The 27,742-nt window shown below is 40.2% G+C and overlaps 1 protein-coding gene across 2 annotated transcripts in view; it reads right to left on the reverse strand.

Annotated features, from left to right (window-relative positions):
* The window catches only part of PANK1 (pantothenate kinase 1), a 64,191-nt gene that overhangs the window by 19,674 nt on the left and 16,775 nt on the right, over positions 1-27,742 (reverse strand). For both annotated transcript variants that reach the window (NM_001372235.1, NM_001372236.1), the window contains 1 exon segment: positions 8,970-9,322. In NM_001372235.1, coding sequence (NP_001359164.1) covers positions 8,970-9,322 — 353 coding nt within the window.

Consider the following 27,742-nt stretch of genomic DNA (forward strand, 5'->3'; position numbering starts at 1 on the left):
AAAGCAGCAAAGGCCTTGACTAGATGTAGAGTCACAGAATGATAAGGACTGTAGCAAACAAGTCAACCTGCACATATTTAAAATTCACCTGCTGCCCACTGTTGCCATGTGATGTTGGGGGCCCAGTGTTACCAGATGACCCTATTTTTCAAGAGCCAGAAATCCAAATTTTTATGTTAAATCTTCCAATTTTTAAGTGCTGACAGCTAATTTAACATTAAAAAAATACATTGCAGGCCCACAAAACATGTCTGTGGGCTGAATCTGACTCCCATACTACCAATTTTATCTATATATATCCTAATGCTGATCCTATAATGGGCCTTAAATGATCACAAATCTGAACTATTAGATCCAGCAAATATGCAAATGAAGCTTCAGGTCATTTGAACATACTTTGTAACTAAGATATGCTAGTAAATGTTTAACAACCAGCTCTCTGAAACTAAAAGCCCTAGTTTATAGCATTTACTAATTTCCATGGTATAATCACCCCCGACCATGACCAATTTCAAGCTACCATTGTGATGTCAATAAACACATAATTGGGAAGAGATGCATACATGGACTCTTTTAACCCAGTAGGTGCTGGCTCTAGCATCCCTCTGCTTGTAACTCTCCTTAGCACTTTTGGAGAGTATCAGTTCTGCCAATTCCTAAATTATTAGGTTAAATTTAAGCCACTCCTCAAACTTAAAAACAACAAAACAAAGCTGGCCCTAAGACTCAAACTCTGTGTAAATAATGGAAGCCAATCAAAGACTGTATAGATCCTGCCTGTGGGACTTTAAGCAAGGAAGCTATTACTATTACCTATTTTGCAGATAAAATGCATCACTGTGGGTCAGTGGGTTAAGTTACCTACTCGTGTTCCCAAGACTAACAAGTAGGGGAAGAGGTAAAGTAGAGAAAATTTTCAAACTACAACTCTGAAAAACTAGCAACGTTATTTCTAGTACCAAAGTTACTTAAGTAAGTAGGGGTACAGTGGGGTTCTCAAAGTTTAAGTGCATCAGAATTACCTGGAGGGTTGGTTAAAATGCAGGTTGCTGGGCCCCAACCCCAGATAGCTTTTTCCTCCCTCCATCAAATGACGAAAGGGGCCATCTATGAGTGGTCAAAAGTCTCAAGCCGGAAACAAATTGAGAATGATTGTGTCTACCAAATCTTATGCTCCTGCAATATCACAAACCAGTCCTCAGATTAATAATAGGGACCAAGGTAACAGGTGTTCCTAAATGATGCTCTTAGGTTTAGACATTCCACAGATTCATAGGTGTCCTACCCGCTCCTGATGCTTTTCCAGCATTATACGCTTTTTAAGACTGGTCCCTTGGAGATTTCTGGCATAAGAAAAGCCAATTCTTAAGTCCTCACACATTGAAAAAAAGTGATAAAAGCAATCAGAAAACTCTTTCTGTTGCCCTAAATTTAATGTCAACCGAATTAAACTGTTGTTATATCCTATTTGTTCAAAGGGTAGGTAATTTTTTTACTTTTAAAGTAACTAAAAGAGTTACTTCCGACTTCTAATCAATGTTAGCTTTGGACTGGACAAAATTCACAAGTGTCTACATGCATACTTCCAAGATGTTGCAGGTTGAGTTTCAGACCACCTCAGTAAAGTGAATATCGCAATAAAGCAAGTCACATGAGTTTTTTGGTTTCTTAGTGCATATAAAAGTTGTTTACACTGCCGGGGCGGTGGCTTATGCCTGTAATCCCAGCACTCTGGGAGGCCTTGGCAGGCAGATCACTTGAGGTCAGGAGTTTGAGACCAGCCTGGCCAACATGGTGAGACGCTTGTTTCTACTAAAATACAAAAATTAGCCAGGCGTGGTCACGATGTGTCTGTAATTCCAGCTACTTGGGAGGCTGGGGTAGGAGAATCGCCTGAACCCAGGAGGCAGGTGTTGCAGTGAGCCGAGATCGTGCCACTGCACTCCAGCCTGGGCACAGAGTGAAACTCCGTCTCAAAAAAAAAAAAAAAAAAAAAGTTGTTTACACTATACTGCAATCTATCGAGTGTGCAATAGCATTATGTCTTTTTTGAGACAGAGTCTCGCTTTGTCTCCCAGACTGGAGTGCAGTGGCAGGATCTCGGCTCGCTGCAAGCTCCGTCTCCCAGGTTCACGCCATTCTCCTGCCTCAGCCTCCCGAGTAGCTGGGACTACAGGCGCCCGCCACCACACCTGGCTATTTTTTTGTATTTTTTAGTAGAGACGGGGTTTCACCGTGTTAGCCAGGATGGTCTCGATCTCCTGACCTTGTGATTTGCCTGCCTCAGCCTCCTAAAGTGCTGGGATTACAGGTGTGAGCCACCAAGCCCAGCCTAGCATTATGTCTAAAAAAAAAATATTAAGGACACAACTGAATTTTAAAATATATTTATTGCTAAAAAATGCGAATCATCTGAGCCTTCAGATTAGCAATCTTTCTGCTGGTGGAGGGTCTTCCCTCAATATTGAGAGCTGCTGACTAATCAAAGTAGGGTTTGCTGAGGGTTGGGGTGGCTGTGGAAAAGTTCTTAAAATAAGACAAAAATGAAGTTTGCCGCATTGGTTGACTCTTCTTTTCACAAAAGATTTCTCCATAGCATGGAATGCTGTTTCATAGCATTTTACCCACCATAGAACTTCTTTCAAAATTGGAGTCCATCCTCTCAAACCCTGCCACTGCTTTATCAACTAAGTTTATGTAATATTCTAAATCCTTTGTTGTCATTTCAACAACGTTCACAGCATCTTCACCAGAAGGAGATTCCATCTCAGGAAACCATTTTCTTTGCCCATTCATAAGAGGTAACTCCTCATTCATTTAAGTTTTATCATGAGATGGTAGCTATTCAGTCATATCGTCAGGATCCACTTCTGATTCTAGTTCTCTGGCTAGTTCTACCATATCTGCGGTTACTTTCTTCACTGACATCTTGAATTCTGTCCATGAGGCTGAAATTCACTTCTTCCAAACTCCTCCTAATGCTATTTTACTCCCCAAACTTGAATCTCAAATGTTCTTAATGGCATCTAGAATAGTGAATCTTTTCCAGAGGTTTCTAATTGATTTTACCCAGATCCATCAAAGGAATTGTACTCTATGGCAGCTATAGCCTATGAAAAATATTTCTTAAAAAAAAAAAGTATTCCTTAAATAATACAACTTGAACCTTGTAATTATTCCTTGATTTATGGGCTGAAGAATGGATATTGTATTAATAGGCATGAAAACATTAATCTCCTTTTACATCTCCATTAGAACTCTTGGGTGACTAGTTGTGTTGTCAATGAGCAGTAAAAGTTTGAAAATATTTTTTTTTCTGAGCAGTAGGTATAAATAGTGGGCTTAAATATTTAGTAAACCATGCTATAAACAGAGGTACTATCATTCATGCCTTATTGTTACATTTGTAAAGCACAGGTAGAGTAGATTTAGCATAATTCTTAAGGGCCACACGATTTTCAGAATGGTCAATGAGCATCGGCTTCAACTTCAAGTCACCAGCTGCATTAGCCCTTAACAAGACAGTTACCCTGTCCCTTGAAGCTTTGAAGCCAGGCATTGACGTCTGTTCTGTAGTATGAAAGTCTTAGGTGGCCTCTTCTTCCAAAACAATATAAGGCTATTTCATCTATACTGGAAATCTGTTGTTTAATGCATCACCTTCATTAGTGACTTTAACTATATTTCCTGATTAGCCTGCTGCAGCTTCTACATTGCACTTAGTACTTTATCTTGCACTTTAATGTTATGGTCATGGCTTCTTTCCTTAAACCTCACAAACCAACAACCTCTGCTACCTTCCCACTTTTCTTTTCATGTTTTTTTGAGACAGGGTATCACTCTGTCACCCAGGCTGGAGTGCAGTGGCACAATCATAGCTCACTGCAACCTCTGCCTCCTGGGCTCAAGCAATCCTCCCATCTCAGCCTCCTGAGTCGCTGGGACTATAGGGGTGCACCACCACATCTGGCTAATTTTTGTATTTTGTGTAGAGACAGGGTTTCACCATGTTGCCCAGGCTGGTCTTGAACTACTGGGTTCAAGCGATCCACCCACCTTAGCCTCCCAAAGTGATGGGATTACAGGCATGAGCCACAGGACCCCGCCTACCTTTCAACTTTTCTTCTGCAGCTTCCTCACCTCTCTCAGACTCTAGAGAATTGAAGAGTTAGGGCCTTGCTCTGGATTAGACTTTGGCTTAAGGGAATGTTGTGGCTGGTTTGATCTTTAATCCAGATGACTAAAAGTCTGTATCAGCCATAAATCTGTTTTTCTCTCTTATTATTTGTGTGTTCACCAGAGTAGCACTTTTAATTTCCTTCAAGAACTTTTTCTTTGCATTCACAACTTGGCTAACTGCATGGCACAAGAGGCCTAGGTTTTGGTCTGTCTCGGTTTTCAGCATGCCTTTCTCACTAAGCGTAATGATTTCTAGCTTTTGATTTAAAGTGTGGGACATGGGACTCTTCCTTTGACTTGAATATTTAGAGGCCAATTAGGCCAACAGTAGTACTATTAATTGGCCTAATTTCAATATTGCTGTGTCTCAGGGAATAGGGAGGCCTGAGGTAGGGAGAGAGATGGGGGGACAGCCTGTCAATGGAGCAGTCAGAACACACAATATTTATCAATTAAGTTTGCCATCTTATATGGGCATAATGTGGTGGGTGCCCCAAAACAATTACAATAGTGACATCACTGATCACAGATCACCATAACAGATACAATAATAATTAAAAAGTTGGAAATACAGCAAGAATTACCTACATGTGACACAGACAAATGTGCATACAAGCCATTGGAAAAGTGGTGCCAATAGACTTGCTCAATGCAGGGTTAACACAAACCTTCAATCTGTAAAAAATGCAATACAACAAGGTATGCCTGTATTGTAATGAAAAGCTATATGGGCAGAATTAATGACTTTTTAAAAATAAATTTTCTGATGTTAAAAATACCTTGCATTCTTGAGAATACGGTTGTTGAAGTTAGGAAGTGTGGTTGGGAATAAAAATACTAGAATCTGTACATAAAATATTCTGCTTGGTTATTTAAAACAAAACCCACAGAATATAGACACTGGGAACAAACACAAAACTCACTGAAACCTATAGAGCCTTGGTGCACAGCCATGCAGAGTTCTCCATCTTGAAAGCCACTTTTTAAATGGTGGGAATTCCTCATTGGCTTATCAACATCTTAGCCTATTTGAAGTTAGGCTAAGTTTTTCTTCTGTGTTCCATTTTGATAACTCATTGATTTTGAAGGCTAATCTTTGCCAGTGAAAAATTTGGTTATGACAATGATCCTAAATTTTTTTTTTTTTTTTTTGAGATGGAGTCTGGCCCTGTCGCCCCGGCTGGAGTGCAGTGTCACCATCTCAGCTTACTGCAAGCTCCGCCTCCCGGGTTCACGCCATTCTCCTGCCTCAGCCTCCCAGGTAGCTGGGACTACAGGCGCCTGCGACCACGCCCGACTGATTTTTTGTATTTTTAGTAGAGACGGGGTTTCACCGTGTTAGCCAGGATGGTCTCGATCTCCTGACCTCGTGATCCACCCACCTCGGCCTCCCAAAGTGCTGGGATTACAGGCGTGAGCCACCGCGTCCAGCCAATCCTAAAATGTCAAAAAAGAAAACAAGAAAGGAAAGAAGGAGGGGAGGGATGATGGGAAGAAAAAAAGAAGGAAAGAAAAAGGAGGAACAAAGTGCAGATCTGTTCAACTGAGAGTATTCTATACAGATCTAATTTAATGATTGTGTCGTGGTTTATAGTTCTTTCTTGTACATTTTAAAGGGAATGAAGAATAGTTACATTATCTAAGGATTCAAGTACATATACTATATGTTTTTTTAAAATACTATTCAAATATAACAATTGCTTACTATTCGGGGTCTGTTGAACATCTTTTACCTAGCCCTAATCACTCAAATAAATCACACAGATGGATTTTTCAAACTCCTATCTGCAAAGTTGTGTTATACCAAAAACAGTGATTTTATACAATAATAACAGGACTTTATAGGTATGTAGATGTACTTCTGTATGATTTGTCAAACTGTTTTAATATGTACAATAGTATATATTGATCCTTTACAATTAAGTTAGCATCTTCGATTTTCTATTCTAGAAATGAGGAGAGCTTGGATTAGTAAGACACTAAGGGCCTTAGCACTCACTGCTCCATCTGCGTAACAACTCTTTCTTTGCATGATTTGCTGTCTTCTTCAGGTGTCTGCTCCAACATTACCTAGTCACACAAAGACCCTGCCAGCACTCCCTATCTTCTTTGCCCTGGTTTTTTCCCTCCATTCATAGTAATTATCACCATTTGATATATTCTATATTCACTTTCTTTTTTGAGACAGAGTCTTACTCTGTCACCCAGGCTGGAGTGCAATGGCGCGATCTCGGCTCACTGTAACCTTGATCTCCTGGGTTCAAGAGATTCTCGTGCCTCAGCCTCCTGAGTAGCTGGGATTACAGGCATTCGCCACCTCGCCTGGCTTATTTTTGTATTTTTAGTAGAGACAGGGTTACACCATGTTGGCAAGGGCTGGTTCAAACTCCTGGCCTCAAGCAATCCACCCGCCTCGACCTTCCGAAGTGCTGGGATTACAGGCGTGAGCCACTTTCGCCTGACTCTATATTCACTTTTTAAATTGATTATTGATTGTCTTCCCCCACTAGAATACAAGCTCATGGTGAGCAGGGGATTTATTTTGTTCATAACAGTACTTGGTGCACTGAAAGTGCCTGAGTGAGTGAATGAATGCTTAGGAAGGAGGATAACACCTATTCATCCTCATAACTTTGGAAAGACTCAGGCACATCACTAACATAACATCAAATGGGCTATAGGAAAAGATCTATCTGTTTCAATTCTGTCTTCACTTGGGCTGAGAGTCAGCCTGGATACAGAAGGCAGTCCATAGACTCTTCTTGCACAGATGGATGCCCAACCTGGCCAGGCTATTTAGCAAATGTTACATACTTGCTCCCTACTCCAGTCTATTCATTAGGCTTCAAAAGCCTGTCCAAAGGAGGAAAGGCTTCTTTACCTTGGTTGTAATGAGATGTGACTTTTCTCAACTTAGAACCTTGAGAAATACACCTGCTCATGGCCAACACATATTGAGTAACTTTCTCCCAGGGTATACATTACCCCAGGGGAAAGATGGAGGCATTGACAGAGGTTGCATAAATCCTCTGGGTCACCTTGGTTCACTTCAGGCTCTCCAGTGGAAATGGACAGATAGGGCGTCCTTGAGGGACCTGAGGAGCTCAGAGCAATGAGAGTGGATCAGCATTTCCTTCTGAATCAGAATTGAGTCCAAGTCCCAGCTCTTACCTAGGTGACACTGCTAGAAGCTTTTGATCTCTCTGGCAGCTTTAGTTTCTTATCTATGTAGCACAAGAATGCTATACTTTCTCACCTCCAGAGGTCACCTTCAGTTCTGAAGTCTTACTCCCACCTCTTTGCAGATGACAAAATGAGGCCCAGAGGAGGGACAGGTCTTGCCTAGTCACCCAGCTGATGAAATGTAGAAACAGGACTGGAGTTCAGCTTCAATGGTTTTTCCATTATGGACTGAAACTTAGTTCTCAAGCCCATGGATCTCAAACGTCTCAGTTTTAAAACTCTTTGATCATGAGCCTCTTTGGTGAGAAAAGGATTCCACGGGTCATTTAAGTAAGTGGCAAGTCAAACTCTACTGCTGGGTAATAGGAGGGGACATAGAAGAAAAAAAATCCAAAAACTGAAGATAATTAGTCTCACTTAGGATACTATTCTAGGACTCTGTTGCCGGCTCTTACAGAAACTTACTACAATCAATGAGGTAAATGGGGTTACTTTTGATGGCACAAGTAAAATTTGCATTTATAGCTTTCTTAAATACCATGAATGTGCACTGATTCATTAATGTATTCATTAATGACAGACTTTATAGCAAGACTGGATTACATTAGTTCTGCACAAAATGGCAGTAATTTGTACTACAGGCTTTGAGAATATGTATTTTATGACTTACCTCACTATATGTTCAACTTGCTAGTAAAACTAATCCTAAAATCTCCCAACCCTTCCTTCTTCCATGTTCAATCACTTTTGTTTATCTAGCTTCCCTTCCTTTCCAAGATATATCTACATCTATTGTTTCACTTTCTTCTCACTTTATAAAATGAAGACTACACAGTACGGAGATTATTATATTGACTGTAGAAAATGAAGAAATTGGAATGCACAGATGTTAAGGGAATGCTAAAAAAAAAGAGAAATGTTGGATGGCATGTTACTTATCCATATCTTCCATTTAGCTTCATTTGTTAAATCTAAATGAGCAACGTACAGTTTATATGTACTGCCAGTCAGGATACAGCATTATCCTTACTATATAAAATTATACTCCCTAAATGGTATTCATTAATGAAGGAATTCACTGATAAGTAATATTACAGATCTCATTTTTGTTTGTGAGCAAAACTTCTGAATGGCATTCATATGCTGAAAAAAGGCACTTGAGAGCAAATGGGTAGATAGAAGTAATCATTTTTGGTAGGATTCATAGAAGCCTTCCCATGGGTCTCTGTTTATATATGCATAAAGTTGGCATCACGATTATATAGTAAAAGTCTGTGGTCAATTTTAACTGAAATACTTCAGAAGGGATTTTAGCATCTTGTCTTTAGCATATTACCCAGCAATAATTGTAATTAAAATGATGATGATAACTATATTGAGCACTTACTAAGTGCCAGGTACATATTATCTCATTTAATCCTACATGTAACAACCCTATGAGGTAGAAGCTGTTTTTATTCTCGTATAGGTGAGAAAACTGAGGCACAGAGAGGTGACATAAGTTTTCCAGAGTCCCAAGGCTAGTCGTATGGTTCTTCGGTATGAGTGGCCATGATTATGGACACGTGAGAGGTTTTGATGTTTTGACAAAGACAAACCCGACCTACCATTCTAAAGTCCTCTTCGAATTTGAAAGCCCCGCCTCCCGTGGCACAGAGGGTGGTGTGAAGGCTAGAGAAGTTCTTCTCGCTGCCCATCTGAATGAACCTGTGCATAGCACAGCTGGGAAAGCGGATGAAGTGCAGGTTCCCTTTGCGTCCACACATGGTCAGGTTTTTCAGTTCCAGATGGACGTCTCGGATCCCAGTTTTCCCATAAGCAGTGTTAGAAGTCAAATACTTCCGGATGCTCTTCAGGTTCTCCACTTCCTCTTGCTCCTCTTCAGCTGTAATATCCTTCGGTTCGAAATACACCAATTTAACCAGCGTTCCACCGATGTCCATGCCAAACCATGGGAATGCTAAAGGACAGAAAGAAAGAGTGCTGCTGAATGCTATGCGTGCAAAGAAGTGTTCGGTTTTTGAATATTAAATAAGCAAAAGCAGTGGTGTCATATCTACAAGTGCATTTAACATTCAATTTATTTGAATTCAACTATATGTGCCTAAAAGGAGGCACAGACAGAGAAAATTTTACAATCGAAAGAGTGCCCAAGGCTCTGCTCACACACCGCTGCACTCCACTCAGAATTGAGTGAGATGAGAAATAGGATTCTGCAGTTCCCTAAGGCAGTCTCAATTCCTGTGTGCTTCCTAGGGCTCAAGTATCTCACCAAGCTGAGTGTTATTCTAATATTTAAAGATAGATATATATATATTTTCACATACATCCTGGATCCCAATTGCTAACTATTTTTGTCAGAATCTTCACCAAAGAAACGGATCTACTTCAATCCTAGAGGAAAAACTGACCATGCTGGGTGTACCAAGAGATGGTATGTCGGTCTCTAACCTAGGGCGCATTTCAATGATTCCATTTTTGCTTTATGAACTGACTTTAGAGGATGTGATTCCACTGTTTTAATCTATACAGTGTATAGAAAAGGGAAAGAGAGAGGAAGTAGACTATGAGAGATGATGAGCAGACATGAAATTCTAAAAAGAACAACTCGCATTATATCTAATTTCTTTCTGCATTAAACAGAGACATCCTCCCTATTCCAGATAGCCTGCTCACAAGTTCTCAATCCGGCTGCCTTTTAGAATCAGCTGAGAAGCTTTTAATATTCAATTTCTGGCCTCCTCTCACACATATTCTGTTTAATTCAGGCATGGCATCCAGACATGAATATCTTTTAGAAGTTCCCTAGTGGTTGCAATCTGCAGGCTTGGAAACTACTAAACCAGAGGAACCATGGCCAGGTCTGAAACACAAAGGCATGCCTCTAGGTGAAAGTATACTTAATGTGCTTGTGATACTTATCTATGACAAAATGAATCTCCATCATGATGATTTTTATTGTTATATAAGCTCTTTATTGTTAAGAGCTGACAAGAGCAGAGGTGAGCTACCTAAACAGTCCAACTTTATTTAGAGACAGCCTGGAAATTTAATGCCATGCTGTCAAATGCTCTGCAATGAACACAGAGCAAACCCAAATGGGAACCCAAAGGTTAGAGTCTTCCTTTGTATTTCCCTCACAGAATCCATTGGCAAAACCCGAAACTGTAATATTAAAACTGAATTTAAAGACTCAGGGTGCAAAAATGGCTTCCTTCCAAGTTTCTTTTATTTCAGCCCTAGAGAACATCAATATGAACCCTTGTCAAATTGTCCACACTGCCAGAAACATCAGTGGGCCCTGCAGAAGGTCTTTTTTCTAGGCACCCCTACTAGTACTTAGCTTTCAATTCAGGAGGGCTGAGGGAGGAGTGCCTAGCAGGAAACCATTTCTGTAAACAAAATCTTCTTTCCTCTGCCTCACTATTGTTATTTTGGTTATGACCCAAGATAGCTGCTTCTCACTTGTTGAGCAGGAACTCTAGCATTATAGAAATAAAATTCCAGGCCCTCAAAAGATTAAGAGCAGCAAATTTCACTGACAAGACCAAGTTAACAAATGTCTTGTTTTCTTTGCAGACGTTTACAAAGCAAATTCCACAACCAGCGTAGGTTGGGAAACTTGCTCGTCCTAGCAGGAGATGAAAAAACTGGAAACTGGTCATCCCCATTTGTTGATTCAGCTCACAGATGAAGTCTGTTGGTTTATTCTCTAAAACTCAGTCAGCATGGGCCACAGTGTAGGAGCAGCATGTTGTAATAGGTAAAGCCCCAGATTGGGATTTGGAACATCTGCTTCCCTGAAGCAGCAGAGAGTAAGTAGCTCACTGTAACTCCTTCTACCTCTTTGGATTTTAATTTCCTTATCTGTAAAAGGAATGGGTTGCATTAAAATGATCTCGAATTTCTTCCCTACTATCAACTTTCCATGAATTCCTTAAGAAACACAAAAGAAAAACTGCAAGTAACCCCAATCATAAAGTCTGACCAGAGTCTTTTTTGGTGGAGTTTTAAACTCCCTGGAAATATACTATGGCATGTTAACAAGTGCCTGGGCTATGCAACCAGTGCTGCAGTTGCAATCCATTCTCATCAGAGCGGGGAAGATGCCTACACTGGATAGGATGGGGGAAGGGTATTTTGGAACATTGCTGGGAAATATTTTGGAAATATTTTGACAATATCTATTACAATTGAAAATACACATGCATTTTTAACTCAGCAAAGCCCTTTCCTGGGCCATAAAAAAAGCACAAGTATTCCAGGATAGGCATAAGAATGTTCACTGCAGCATCTTTTACCATGCTCAAATCAAAAAACAAAAACAAAACCAAGGCAAATTGGAAACAAGATGAGTGCCCTTTAACAGGAAAACTGTTCAATAAAATGTATGACTTCCAAACTGTAGAATAGTAGGCAGCTATTAAAAAGAGAGTGAGGCCAGTTATGGTGGCTCACACCTGTAATCCTAGCACTTTGGGAGGCTGAGGCAGGCAGATTGCTTGAGTCCAGGAGTTTGAGACCAGCCTGGGCAACACGACGAAACCCCATCTCTACCAAAACACAAAAATTAGCCAGGCATGGTGCTGCACGCCTGTAGTCCCAGCTACTTGAGAGCCTGAGGTGGGAGGATCACATGATCCAGGGAGGCAGCGAGCCGAGATTGCACCACTGCACTCCAGCCTGGGTGACAGAGTGAGATCCCCCCATCTCAAAAAAAAAAAAAAAAAAGAGTGAAATCTATTCCAGCAGGCTAGAAATATTTCCCTAATCTTCTGTTAATAAGAAAAGCAAGAAATGCCTAGAAGTGTAAATAACTTTTTAAGCCTATTTGGTTTAGGGAGAGGAAGGGAGGAAGGAAGGAAGAAGGAAGGAAGGGAGAAGAGAAGAAAGGTAGGAAGCACAATTTCTAATATGTTCATGATTATATGAGCCTGTAGAAAAGCATAGAAGGCCCCCAGTTGTTAATATTTACAGAAGTGGCAGAATGAGCAGGTTGTATAGGTGGTGGCTAGAGATCCAGGAAAAGAGATGGAGAAAATTCTGCACTTAGAGCTTTCAGTACAAGAAGATAATACAAAAATAAGAATTACATAATAATGGAAAATAGGAGATACTTCGGCACAACAAGAACCAAACAAGCTATGTAAACCCCAGAAAACAATCTAGTTCTGTACCAGAAATGCAGAATTCACCCAGGTACAGCTGCTATAAGACTTCTGGAAGGAAGAGCCTGCACATAACCTTTTATGTAGCTGGATGTTGGTAAATGCAGGTAACTGAAAAGAGATCTCACTTTTAAAAATACTGTAGGTGACACCTGAAGATTTTATGTTATTCAGAACCCTGGTTCCTTCCTCCTGCTTCATCTCCTGCTCATTCTGAAGCCATTTCAAAGTTTTTCTTGGCAACTCAACAGAACAATTGGAAAAAGTATAAAGTTTTGAAATTTCAGCTAAATGTTATATCATTAGTTTGGGTTAAGGTAAGAGAGATACGAATTATCTTATCTCTGGGGTTTCACCACGTTGCCCAAGCTGGTCTCGAACTCCTGGACTCAAGTGATCCACCCACCTCAGCTTCTCAAAGGAACTACAGTATTAGTTTAAGTGGCAAAAGAAATTGGCTTTTCTTTACCTATGTTTTTTTCTTACCTTCAGGAAAAATCTAATGCTCTTCTAGTCACATTTATTGCTTTTTCAGGACACTGTCTTATATTAAATGTACAATTTTATTCATCTTCCTGATATCAAGATCTGCCTAAACCTAAGCTTCCCATGCACAAGCTGTGGATGGAGACAGAAGAGAAGGGGAAGGAAGAACATCCTAGTGCAGCTATGATCCATGACTCATGTTTTCTTTACTCCAGGATACCCAGATGCTTTGATCAATTCAGTTGAACTACTAATAAGAGCTTATTCTGTGTTTGCCAAGAGGAGTGATGTTGGTTTTAGGTACAGGAAGTCTGTATTCACCCCTTACTCCTCCTTAAACCAGATGTCATTTTAAAATATTTCTAGAGTATTCATCAACAACGTACAGCAGGAAACCAGGCTCAAACTTCACAGGAAGACTTTTGCAAACAAATAAACTGACCCACTCATTCAAAATGGTTTTCACTCTGGTGAAACTGATGTTCATAAAACCAAGTGCTACAGATAAAATGGCTGTACATCCATCTTTGAGCAACATGTTTTAAAGAATAAAAGGAATTCCTAGATAAATTTCTGTACATTGCATGAGGAGACATACACAAAAATGTTCACTGCAGTGATTTGTAATAATAAAAAATGGTAACAATCTAGATGTTCATCCATATGTAAATAAAATATGACAGACTTATATGATAGAATACTACACAGTTATGAGAATCAATTATATTTATATGCCTCAAAAGGCATTTTAGAGCTGTTTGCCTGTAGTCCCAGATTCTGAAGCAGCTGAGGCAGGAGAATCTCTTGAACCCAGGAGTTCAAGGTTGTAGTGTACTACGACTATGCCTGTGAATAGTTGCTGCACTCTGGCCTGGGCAGCAAAGCGAAAATCTATCTCTTAAAAAAAAAGGACAGGCGCGGTGGTTCACGCCTGTAATCCCAGCACTTTGGGAGGCCGAGGCAGGCGGATTTTGAAGTCAGGAGTTCGAGACCAGCCTGGCCATCATAGTGAAACCCTATCTCTACTAAAAATACAAAAATTGGCCAGGCATGCTGGTGGGCACCTGTAGTTCCAGCTACTTGGGAGGCTGAGGAAGGAGAATTGCTTGAACTCAGGAGGAGGAGGTTGCAGTGAGCCGAGATCACTCCACTGCACTCCAGCCTGGGCGACACAGCAAGACTCCATCTCAAAAAAAGAGTATCTTACTGGATAGGAACTCAAAAACAATGTTGAAGGAAAACTTTAGGGTTGAAAAAGGTGATAGATATATTGTTACTTCCAGGACACAGCATTTAATTACAGGCATGAGACCCTCCAGAGCTTTCCCTCTGCTACGGTGATGGGAAGCATTCCGGATAGTGGCTGATCTGTCAGCCTAGGTCCTAAAGTGAGGACACAGCTAACCCACAATGAACATAGAGCATAAGCACAAAAGAAACCTTTGTTCTTTTCAACCATTGAGATTTGGATGTTGTTTGTTACTGCAAAAGAACCTGGCCTATTCCAACTGATAAAGTGAAGTGCTGCTGCACAACAACAAAATGTGGCAGTGGCTTAGAAGCCAGGCAGCAGGGAGTGAAGAAATGGATTCTGGAGACTGGCACAGCATTTGGTAAAATGATCATGTATGATAACTTGGAAGGCAGATAATACACCTAAAGAATGAGTAGATCTAGTGAAAGACTTTGAAAGTCTAATGTTAGTAGCATGTACTGATTACTATTGACTGCATTTTAAAAGGTGTAATGAAAAAAGAGAGAGATGAGCTTTCTCTGGTTTATAGATGAAAGAAAAGGGAATAGAGTCCATTAAGTTGCACTTGTATGGCTGGAAAAAGCAGCCGCTTCTCCTTCCCAACAGATAGAATGGCTACCACACCCACTGTTAACACTCTGAAAGGGTTAAGATGTCTTCAATAAAGATACAGTTGACATTGTGGCTTCTTGGTTAAATCTTTCAGTTAGAATAGCTTAAGGGAAAACATGCTAAACTTGTAGCTGTCTCAACAAAGCCATTAATAAATAAAGGCATGGAAGCACAAATACAAAGGAATAAGCAAATACAAGAATGCCTACAAGGAATTGAGGGCTTAATTCTTGGTATATGGAAATAAATTGGAATAAAATAGATGAGAAACCAATTTTCTTTTGAAAAATAATTGTACTGCCAAAGAAACTGCAATCTCACACCTAAAACAGCTGGGAAAACTGTTCAAGACCCAAAAAACCTCTGGAGCCCTCAACTCTCTAAAGTCAGGAAGCAGCCGAGAAGGCTGTTCAGGCTCCAACACAGGCATATTCTTCAGTGTTCACTTTAGATGCAATCAGAGAGTCTACTAGGAAATAAAAGATACCTCTCAAGGGGTGGAGCCAAGGGCTGAAGAGAACAATGGACTGGGAAGGCTCTTCCAGGGAGAAGAATCAGGACCCTAAAGGACCCTTCTCCACCTACAAGGCAGGGGGCCCAGAGGGATTTCAGAATTGCTTCACCATTTTAGAATGACTGAGCACCAGTGACTGCTGGGTATCTCCCATTCACCCCCTTTCTGAATGGGAGTATAGATTAAGTTTTCCAATCTTTGTTTCACCGTTATATACTAATATACAATGTGGGGGGGGGGGAGGTGAAGAGCAGATAACTTGCCACTTTTAGTTCAGAAGTCTCTAGATCAAGAGGAACCACATCCAGAGTTGATGTAGAAATGACTTTATATCATCCCCTGAGTAACAGCCTAAATTAGGCATCATCCAGATACTGTGCTGGGTGAGACTTTGGGGCAGTCTCCTTTGGGGAAGGAATGAATGTATTTTGCCTGTAAGAGGAAAAGTGAGACAAATATCCAGTAACCAGAAGAGCAACCTGTGTCACTAGTGCAGCTGGCCAAATATTTCTGGTCTCTTTCTTCCAGGCCCATGGGGTCAGAATGCAACTCTTGGCCATTTTATACTTGAGCTGGGCAATGTTCCTAACCTAGCTGGTAAGTTGTGAATGGAAATGGTGTACGTCACTTTCAGGCAAGAATACTTGCCTAGTGTGAGAATACTTAGCTAGTGTGAGACCCTTCCAGATTCTTTCTGTTACCTTAACCAGCAAAATTTAAGACAATTGTTCTATCATCTGGGTCTCAAAGTAAAGATGAGTCAGAATGGAGCTTCCAGCCACCTTTCAATGAACTTGTGCTGTAAGAAATAAACTTCTGCTGTTTTAAGCCACAGAGATTTGAGGGTTATTTGTTACTGCAGAATAACCTTGCCTATACTGACTAATATACCCCTAAATCAAAATCTTTTGCTGTTTTTAAAGCTGGAAAAATTCCCTCTTCGGCAGAACTATATATAGGAACTGTCGTGATCACAGACAAACATGTGGTAGCTGAGTGTTAAAGAGGTATATAGGTCCTGTTATATTTATTTCTGTCTAAGAATTTCTTAAAATACAAACCAAGATTGTCTATCTGGTAGTAGTTAAAACTGAAATAAATCTGCATTTCAAATATTGTAGCAAAAACATTTTAAAACTTTATTGGCAGTTGATGTTTTAAACAAAGCCTATTTCTTGAAGGCTTTTTCAGAATTCTAGAATAGTCTCTGGGGGTCATTTATGCTTCCTGCAGTCACTATCAAGGGTATACAGTGAACTCCAAATAGCCTAAATGAGCAAAGACATGAGGTGAAAAAAACTGAAAAGATTTTCTATCAATCGAGGAAACAATTTTAAAAAGCTAAGGGAGTGTGGCATGAGAAAATCAGCCTCCTCTTGATTTCACAGTATAAACTAAATGTAAAATCTGAGTTTCTCTATAACCAGCTGCAGAACTTTAAGAAGTGTTCCTGGTGAGGCACAAGTGTTCCTGGCGAGTATTCCTGGTGAGATTCCCTAATGCCAATGTCTTCCTGAATGTAAATCAGGCACCCAAGGGCTCAAGATGAGCTTCTGTGGGCATGGATCTGATTCAGCAGCCAGCTGCTGCCATGGAGAGTAACAATTCTCTCAAGGTTCTACCAAGTTGGAGCTAGGTGTAATTACTGTGAATAGGGGGCAGCAGGACTGAAATTTCTTTTTCCAATATTTGTAAAGATTTGTTAAGCAAAGCAGCAGGGGGGAAGATGTTTAAGGATCATGTGATCAACAGAAAAAAAGCTTTAAAGCACTTCTGTTGTGGAAAGTCAGGAATCCTGAATGGAGGGACCGGCTGAAACTGTGGCAGAAGAACATAAATTGTGAAGATTTCATGGACATTTATTAGTTCCCCAAATTAATACTTTTATAATTTCTTACGCCTGTCTTTCCTGCAGTCTCTGAACATAAATTGTGAAGATTTCATGGACATTTATCACTTCCCCAATCAATACTCTTATAATTTCCTATGCGTCTTTAATCTCTTAATCCCGTCATCTTTGTAAACTGAGGATGTATATCCCCTCAGGACCCAGTGTTGATTGCGTTAACTGCACAAATTGTTTGTAAAACATGTGTGTTTGAACAATATGAAATCTGGACATCCTAAAAAGGAACAGGATAACAGTGATTTTCAGGGAACAAGGGAGATAACCATAATGTCTAACTGCCTGCAGGGCTGGGCAGAACAGAGGTATATTTCTCTTCTTGCAGAAAGCGAATAGGAGAAATATCACTGAATTCTTTTCCCAGCAAGGAAAAACCCTGAGAAAGGAATGCATTCCCAGGGGGAGGTCTCTAAAATGGCCGCTCTGGGAGTGTCTGCCTTATGTGGTTGAAGATAAGGGATGAAATACACCCTGGTCTCCTGCAGTGCCCTCAGGCTTGCTAGGATTAGGAAATTCCAGCCTGGCGAATTCTAGTCAGACCAGTTGTCCACTCTCGAACCCTGTTTCCTGTTAAGATGTTTACCAATGACAATGCTTGCCCAGTGGGACATGGAACCTCATCAGTAATTCTAATTACTGATGTGCCCTTGTGATCTTTTATTGCCCTTTCAAGCATGTGATCTTTGTGAATTACTCCCTGTTCATACCCACCTCCCCTTTTGAAATCCCTAATAAAAACTTGCTGGTTTTGTGGCTCAGGGGGCATCACAGAACCTGCCAATATGTGATGTCACCGCCGGAGGCCCAGCTGTAAAATTTCTCTCTTTGTACTCTTTCTCTTTATTTCTCAGACCAGCCAACACTTAGGGAAAATAGAAAAGAACTTACGTTGAAATATTGGGACTGGTTCCCCTGATACACTTCAAAGATATTTTACACCAAATGAATATTAATTATGTTCAAGTTGCCTAAGGACATCCACAAGTTTTAAAAAATTCCTTGTTAAGGCCAGGTGCAGTGGCTCACGCCTGTAATCCCAGCACTTTGGGAGGCTGAGATGGGTGGATCATCTGAGGTCAGGAGTTCGAGACCAACCTGACCAACACTGAGAAACCCTGTCTCTACTAAAAATACAAAATTAGCCTGGTGTGGTGGCACATGCCTGTAATCCTAGCTACACAGGAGGCTGAGGCAGGAGAACTGCTTGAACCCGGGAGGCAGAGGTTGCACTGAGCCGAGATTGTGCCATTGCACTCCAGCCTGGGCAATAAGAGCACAAACTCTGTTTCAATTAAAAAAAAAAAAAAAAATCCTTGTTAAATCCAATTGTGTAATGAATTATCTTTTTAAAAATTTCCTACCTCTGAGGACTAAACTTCCTTTCACAATGTACAAATTTGGTTGATAGTATAACAAAATTATTTGATAATATATTCACAGAAACATTTAATGTTAAGAGGTGGAAGGAACCTTAGGTCGAGTCCAACATCCTGTTTACAGATAAGAAAACCAAGACTCAGAAAGATCAAGGAATTGTCCAAGGTTAGTCACAATAAGTATCTGAGCCCATTTTCAGTTTCATGAACAAATAAATCCCCATTTTAGTAGGCTGGTCTGAGGTGAGGTGTCTGTTGCTTACAACCAAGAATGTCCCAACAGTCAGAATTTGTGTGGGTAAGTTTCTTACTTGAGCCATTTACTTGTCTTTATTTTTACTTTTGCGGGGATGGAGCCTCACTCTGCTGCCCAGGCTGGAGTGCAGTGGCGCGATCTCGGCTCACTGCAACCTCAACCTCCTGTATTCAAGCAATTCTCCTGTCTCAGTCTCCTGAGTAGCTGGGATTACAGGGGTGTGTCACCACGCCTTGCTAATTTTTGTAGTTTTAGTAGAGACGGGATTTTGCCATGTTGGTCAGACTAGTCTTGAACTCCTGACCTCAAGTGATCCACCTGCCTTGGCCTCCCAAAGTGCTGGGATTACAGGCATGAGCCGCTGCATCTGGCCCATTTACTAGTCTTTAAATGGAGGTAGATTAACTTATCACTAAAGTTCTGTCTAGTTCTCATATTCTATCATCCTAAATATACATACGCAAAGACCTCCAAAACCATACTTTTAATAGCATGAAACACAGTTGAAAACCTAATAACTATTTAAGGACCTTGAAGAAAGTAGTGAATATAAAATTTAATAAAAGCGTTTCCCTAATACTGTAAAGAAACCCATAATTATCGCACACAGAGCAATCTGTTGAACATTAAATACTCTATGAAAAGAAATTTGAGTCATGGGTTCTTTCAAATTAATGCATACCAGATTTCCTTAGTTTGAATTTTAGTTATAAGGTAATTACCCAGGGTTGGCAAGGGTACAAGCTCATATACTACCACTGGGAATGTAAACTGGTATAATCTTTCTATGGGTTTATTTGGAAATATATATTAAAAAGCTCCAGATTCCTATACCCTTTGATATGTTGGTTCTATTTTACCCTAAAAGAAATTACGTGTGCATCCAAAAATTTAGCTTTAAAAAATACTTAAAATAGGCCTGACGTGGTTGCTCATGCCTGTAATCCCAGCACTTTAGGAGGCTGAGGCGGGCGGATCATGAGGTCAGGAGATCGAGACCAGCCTGGCCAACACGGTGAAACCCCGTCTCTACTAAAAATACAAAAAACATTTGCCGGGCGTGGTGGCCGGTGCCTGTAATCCCAGCTACTCAGGAGGCTGAAGCAGGAGAATGGCGTGAACCCAGGAGGCGGAGCTTGCAGTGAGGTGAGGTCACGCCACTGCACTCCAGCCTGGGTGACAGAGCGAGACTCCATTCCAGAAAAAAAAAAAAAAAACCTTAAAATATTGAAGTTGTATTTATAATAAGAAAACTAATTTATTGTCCAACAACAGAGGGCTAATTAAACAAATAATCAAATAATTATTCATTAACACAAAGGATAGCACACCACCATTAAAATCACTTTGTAGGACATCATTTAATGATGTGAGACAAATGTTCATTATCTATCATTAGGTGAAAAGGGCAGGGATTAAATGGTACATTTCATGCAGTTATAATTTTGTCTAAAAATTAAATGGCTATTTGGACACACACACACACAAAAAGACTAGAAACTTTAGGCCAAAATGTTAATAGCTGGATCACGGATTGGGGTGATGTTTTTTTTCTTCCTCTGGCTTTTCTGACACTTTTCTATTTTTTTTTTTTTTTTTTTGAGATGGAATCTGGCTCTGTCACCCAGGCTGGAGTGCAGTGGCATAATCTCGGCTCACTGCAAGCTCCGCCTCCTGGGTTAACGCCATTCTCCTGCCTTAGCCTCCCGAGTAGCTGGGACTACAGGCACCCACCACCATGCCCGGCTAATTTTTTTTTTGTATTTTTAGTGGAGATGAGGTTTCACCGTGTTAGCCAGGATGGTCTCGATCTTCTGACCTCGTGATTCTCCCGCCTCGGCCTCCCAAAATGCTGGGATTACAGGCATGAGCCACCGTGCCTGGCCCATTTTTTTTTTTTTTTTAATAATCAACGCACTTGAACTTCATAATCAGAGCTATTTTTAAATTCTTAAAAACTTCTCTGTAATGATGCAAAAGAAAACGAAATTATTTTAACTTTGCCTCAGTGAACAGATAGCAGATCTGTGGTCCTGCCCATAGAAAATAATATGCCTTCATTCCCTAACTCAACAACAGTTCCTTCTCTTCTCATGCAACAAGCTGCCCATATCAAACCAATTATCAAAATCCACTGAACGCAAGCCATCAAGAATGGCAGGGGTAAGCCCAACTCCCAAAAGCAAAGTTGTTCAGCCTGTTAGATGCTTGATGCCACGAGGGTTCCCTCAGGGTGGGAAGAGGCTGATTCACCCACCTGCACCACGGCCAGGGCAAAAACTGTATGTTAAACTTAGCAATTGAAAATACGCTGAAGAGGACACACGTATGTTTGTGGGATGGAATCGCTGTGGGAAAGTGTACTGTCACAACCTCGTGTGACAATAATCTTTCTTCCACTGGCACAGCCCCAGATTCCTATCAGCTTTCTCCTCTCACCCAGACACAGGCTGATCATATTCTAATATTTGAGAGGGAAAAAGAGAACAGCAAGAATTCCTTTCAGAACTTCCGAGGCATGTAGAAGTATTATCACCGGAGTCACATAGAGACTCAAGTCTGAATTTCATCACCTCTGCTGCTCAGGGTTAACCCATCTGTTAGGCGCAAGAGGCACAGTGGCTAGGACCTGCCATACTTTTAGGCACCCATAAAAATAGCTTAATTTATTTTAAAATCAGAAGAAAATATATGAACTTTTAGGTTAAGGAAAATATAATTTACTATATAATATTAATACATTCATCTTTACACCAACAATAATAAAATATAACTTTTATTTATTTTTTATGGACGAAGGGGGCCCATGAAGGCAAAAGTACCTAGGCCCATAAAAGGTATCCTCTACATTTTGCTCCACACCCATCTTCAGGTTAAAACTGACATGGTACCATACCACCATCCACTTTGCATTTGCAGTTTGAACCTGGTCTCTGTGACTTGTTTACAATCACATTTCTATAAAGCAACTTAAATTTTACTATTTAGTGCAACTAAATTTTAAAGTCAAAGTTTTAGTCATATTTATTTTTTTAAATGACTGGCCACATTTAACCACATGGTTTCTCAAATTTGCCTAATCATAAAAATCACCTAAGGCACTTGTTAAAAATACAGACTCCCAGGACATCACCTAGAGATTCTGATTCAGTGCGATAGGAGTTACGTCCCAGAAAATGTTTTCAACAAGGGGTCCCTGTAATTCTCACTAGTCAAGTTCAGCACTACTATTCTAGTTGAATCAAAATGAATACCATAAGTAGCTGGACTACATTTCTTTGTTTTTTTGAGATGGGGTCTCACTCTGTTGCCCAGGATGGAGTGTAGTGGTGTCATCACAGCTCACTGCAGCCTCAACTTCCCAGGCTCAAGTGATCCTCCAACCTCAGTGTCCTCAGTAGCTAGGACTACAAGTGTGCACTACCACTTCTGGCTAATTTTTACATTTTTTGGTAGAGACGGCGTTTAGCCATGTTGCCCAGGCAGGCCTTGAACTCCTGGGCTCAAGTGATTCTCCTCCTCAGCCTCCCAAAGTGCTGGAATTACAGGCGTGAGCCACCGCGGACAGCTTGGACTATGTTTTAAAAGTGAGAAACTGGAGTTTGTAGGAGTGGCTCTTGCTTGAAACTGAGAGCAGAACTCTGAGGCAGACAGCTGAGGGCAATGCACAGCCACCAACTGGCAGGTGTTCCCACTCCCAGACACATTTAATTGCTTGTTAATGAAATTATTTATTGGCAATTTATAACATGAGTGCCATAGGTGATTTTCAAATTTTAAATACAGCTTTAGAAATACTAGGTATTATCCAGCCATGACTAAACCCCATGGCTGTGGTTTAGAAACATTCCACATATAATTAAATTCCCTAGATGGGCTCCTCTCTCCCCCTGACTGCCATCTTAAAAGTAAGCATGCATTCCTCCATAAAGAGGTTAGCTCTAGCAACAGTACTCATGTATTTAGGTCACACAGACAGACATTCTTTGATTTGCAACCCACGTGGCTGACCTTGACACAGACAACCATGTGAAATTAGAACAACAAATAGAAACACCAACATGAAAGCTCTGTTGCTTTTATTTTATTTTGTAGGTTAAGATAAAAAAAAAAAAAAAGAAAAAAAAAAGCTCTTGCAGGGGCAAAGGAAGCCATGTTATTCTGGTAGCACCATGAAGTGTATTCTTAGCTTGAATCTGCGCCAGGAGGAAGCAGGAATAAGATGAAGCTAGAGATGAGGAGACCCAAAACTGTCAAATCCATGAGGTTAATAAAAAATTTTTTTCCTTCAGTCTCTTCCTTAAGTCCCTGAGTAGCTCAGTGAGAGTGGTTTCTTTCCCAAGGTCCTGAAACCACTCCATGTCACCCTTACAAGAAAATCAGAGAGAAAGATGAGTGTCACTCCAGGGACCAGTGAGCTCATCTTCTCCCCTTCATGCCTACAGTCAAGCTGTGTATTTCCGCTTCAGGGATTAAGGAGAGGAAATGGTAGGCAGATGAAGTTTGTTTCCCACTCCACAGTTAAGTTCTCATGCTGTCCAGAGGAGGTGGGAGGAAAATACACTTACAGACAGCTATGGTCATCACTCCTATTTCTCACCAAGAAGCTGCCAGTTCTGCCCAATCTAGAGGCAATAGAAGATGAGTGTAAGTATCAACTTTCTGTGTGGTCCTCAGCTTTTTTTTTTGAGACGGAGTCTTGCTCTGTCGCCCAGGCTGGAGTGCAGTGGCGCGATCTCGGCTCGCTGCAAGCTCCGCCTCCCGGGTTCATGCCATTCTCCTGCCTCAGCCTCCCGAGTAGCTGGGACTACAGGAACCCACCACCATGCCCGGCTAATATTTTGTATTTTTAGTAAAGACGGGGTTTCACCGTGTTAGCCAGGATGGTCTCGATCTCCTGACCTCGTGATCCACCCGCCTCAGCCTCCCAAAGTGCTGGGATTACAGGCGTGAGGTCCTCAGCTTTAATTATGCCACTTTCTTCATCAGAAGTAGTCCCTGGACAAAAAAGAAGAGTCCACGGTTTTGACCATGCAGGTGTGCCAAGGGACATGACCACCATGCATCTGTGTGGCTGTCTCCAATGTTATCATTTCAGCAACCAGAGCTGAGCACAGCATCCACCCAGGAATGGCTCCTTCAACCTTCTAATGCCCAGCACTAAGGCTCAAGATGGTAATCTTATTACCTGCTTAAACAAATCCCCATTTAAACCACCAAGAGGTTTAGCTTTCTGTCTTGACAAGTCACCAGAGCATGCTTGCATACTCTAGGGATACTACTGACAATTTAATCAGAGCGTGGTTAATTAAAGAGGCTTCAAGGAGAACAGCATTGCTGGGTGGCATAACCAGGCATAACAACAGGTCTACCAGAAATGGGCCTTGTTCATTTATTTCTTAACTATGAAAGTCTGGCAAATCTTTGAAGTTGAGCTGGGGGGCAGAGGACTGAGGAAAGGTATGCCAACTGCTCACATGGCAACGCAAGCTGAAATAAACACTTGCTTTAAATAATCTGAGACCAACTACAGTCACTCCTTCATATCTGTGGCTCCAATCACGGATTCAACCAACTGCAGACTGAAAATACTTGAAAAAAAAAAAATTCCACAAAGTTCCTAAAAGCAAAAACTTAAATTTGCCACGTGCTGGTGCTATAAAGAATCCATGTGAATAAAGTGATGTGTAGGCATTGTATTAGGTATTAAATCATCTAGAGATGATTTAAAGTATATGGGATGATATGCATAGATTACATGTAAATACTATGCCATTTTATACAGGGGACTTGGGCATCTGAGGATTTTGGTACCCATGGGGGTCCTGGAACCAATACAATGGATACTGAGGGAAAATCGTATAGGCTTATTCATTCACTGATCGAACAGGTATTTATTTTGTTCCTAGACAGTGTGAGGCACTCTGCTAAACAGAGTCAGGATGTGGCAATGAGCCAGCCCCCTTGGCACTTAAATTCTAGTACACAAAAACTGGTCATTAATTAAGAGCAGTCTGGGAAGGAGTGAAAACTCTGCTGTGAGTGAAATCCACATTGTCCTAAAATCAGACATGACTTAATTAAAACAATCCTTTAATATTTACTAATGGTAGCTGTATGTAGGGCACCCTCCTAAGCATAGTAACTATCACAAAGTCAAGTCTGACATTCCCTAGCCATCAAAGAAACTTATAATTTCACTAGGTATGAGACTAAAACTTACACAAGGTTTAAAATAATAAGATATTAGTGTTGGAGGATATAAGAGCTCTGGCCCACAACAGGCAAATGAAAAGATGCTCAACATCATTGGCTATTAGGGAAATGCACATTAAAACCACAAAGAGATACGACTTAAAACCCACTAAGATGGTTATAAGTTTTAAAAAATTGAAAACAAGTATTATGAGGAAGTGGAGAAATAGGAAACCTCACACCACTAGTGGAAATGCTAAATAGTACAGTCACTTTGGAAAACTGGCAGTTCTGCAAGAGGTTAAACAAAGAGTTACTATATGATCTAGCAATTCTAGTACTAGGTGTATATACCCAAGAGAAGTGAAAACTCATGTCCACACAAAAACCTTACATGAATGTTTATAGCTGCATTATTCACAATAGCCAAAAAGTAGAAACAACCCAAATGTTAATCAACTGATGAACATGGATAAATAATGTGATAAATCCACCCAATAAAATATTATCTGGCAACAAAAAGGGACAAAATACTGATATATACTACAACATGGATGAATCCTGAAAATACTATGCTAAGTAAAGCCGCCAATCAGAAAAGATCACGTATGATATGATTTCATTCATTTGAAATGTCCAGAATAAGCAAAACTCTAGAGACAGAAAATAGATTAGTTGCCTCGGGTTGGGGATTGTTGGGGAAAAAGAGGAGCGACTGCTAATAATTTTCTGGGAGGGGATAAAATATTCTAAAGTTAATTTATCTTTAGTTGTACAACTCTATGAATACACTAAAAACCATAGAATTGCATACTCTAAATGGATGAAATACATGGTGTATGTGAATTATATCTTAATTTTCTCATTTCAAGATACATTTTTAAAACATAAATGCCAATTATACCAGTTCTTGAAGATAATCTTTCTAAAATGCACAACCCACTTCTCCATATTCTTAAACAAAACAGACTGAATGAAATTTGAGGTCTTCTTGATGATTCATGGTCAAACAAGAATCAATTATTGTGCTCACTGTACATTGATGTCCTCAGGAATCATGTAAACTCGCGCTTCCCAGGCTGCTATGGTTTGAATCTTCTTTTGTCTCTATTATAGTTTTCTATGTCTTGCTTTTGGGCTAAAGCTGTTAAATTCTCACTGCTGTCAGTGTTACTGCAATATATCTATCCAGAACCTGCTGTGTCTGAATGCAGAGAAACCAGGAAAGCAAGTCTGTTAAAACTGCATGTACAGTTATTATTTGTCAATTTAAAAAATAAAATTAAAAAAGAAGAGTACATCAATTCTGAGGGAGATCACAGGAAGTACTCTCAAGTGTAAGATGCATGAGCACCTCTGACTTTATCTACTTCCAAACACTGATTTTGATTGCTCAGAAGTGTTTGCTTCCTTCCAGTGCTCAGCTGCCTTTGGGGTTATCACTGGCATCCCCTGAGGTTATAGGCATTGTAGATAGAAGTGACAGGCATTGTAGTTACAAGTGAATTTTTTTTTTACTATAATAATTTTTATCAAAGGCACAGCTAGATATAATATCTGACTGAGAAAAGGGATTAAAACTTTATAAAATATAAATATGAACATCCAAAATATTTTATTCACCTGGGATCATTTAGTTTGGGGGCATAGTGTTCTTCCATACCATGAAGAGTGAGATTTTTTCAAATTCTTTAGCATTGGAACTTTTAAAAGTTCCATCTTAATTCTGAATCCCAGATATGAAAGAGATAAAAGTGACATCTTATTTGCACTGTCTCATTTTACAAATCACATCACATCTAATGTAAAGTTAATTAATGAGAACAGTGATGCTTGTTCAACATAAAGGCTGGAAACTGTCCCTTACAGATGATAGCTGCAGTTTCACGAACTTCACCCATTTATTTCTGTACTTTATTTGGATTACACAATTTGAAGAAAAGTTTGATTCAGAGAGAGCAGCTGCAAATCATAACTGTTCTTTTGAACAGCTTCCCTTGCAAACTCAGGGATTTCTTGAATCAAAACTGATTCAGTAGTTTGAAAAGATTTACTGAAAATGTTTCAGCTTCTTGCTGAATACTAAAAATATCTAACAACTCTTCACTTTGCTTGCAACACATATAAAAATCAAACAAAAAACATCCAAACCTTTTAATTAGTGCTAAAACTCTAAGACAGCACTACCAGGACTTGACAGGTTACCCATTTACTTGTTATGTAACTGACCTAAGCCAGGGTGAGAGGGTTTGCCAAGAAAATATGTCTAAGCCTTGACTAAAATGTAACTGAGTCTGGTACACGTGTGCCGAAGTGGTATATTAGCTTATGCAATCTGATGTGGACAGATATATACCAGCCAAACTTTAAGACTTCAGAGCTACAAACTTGCCAATAAATAGTTTATTTATAAGAATGCAGAAGAAGTTTATTCCAATGACTGTGAAAAATGAGTTAATCCAGCAGCAGCAGCAGCAACATTATATCAGTTAACATTTAGGACATACTATGTGTCAGGCACTGTGCTGGCAGCTTTCCATGCATTATTTAATTCAGTTCTCATAACCCAATGAAGTTAGCACTATTATTATTCCCATTTTACAGATTACAAA

Source organism: Pongo abelii, chromosome 8 (assembly GCF_028885655.2).
Source record: "Pongo abelii isolate AG06213 chromosome 8, NHGRI_mPonAbe1-v2.0_pri, whole genome shotgun sequence".
Classification (NCBI taxonomy): Eukaryota; Metazoa; Chordata; class Mammalia; order Primates; family Hominidae; genus Pongo; species Pongo abelii.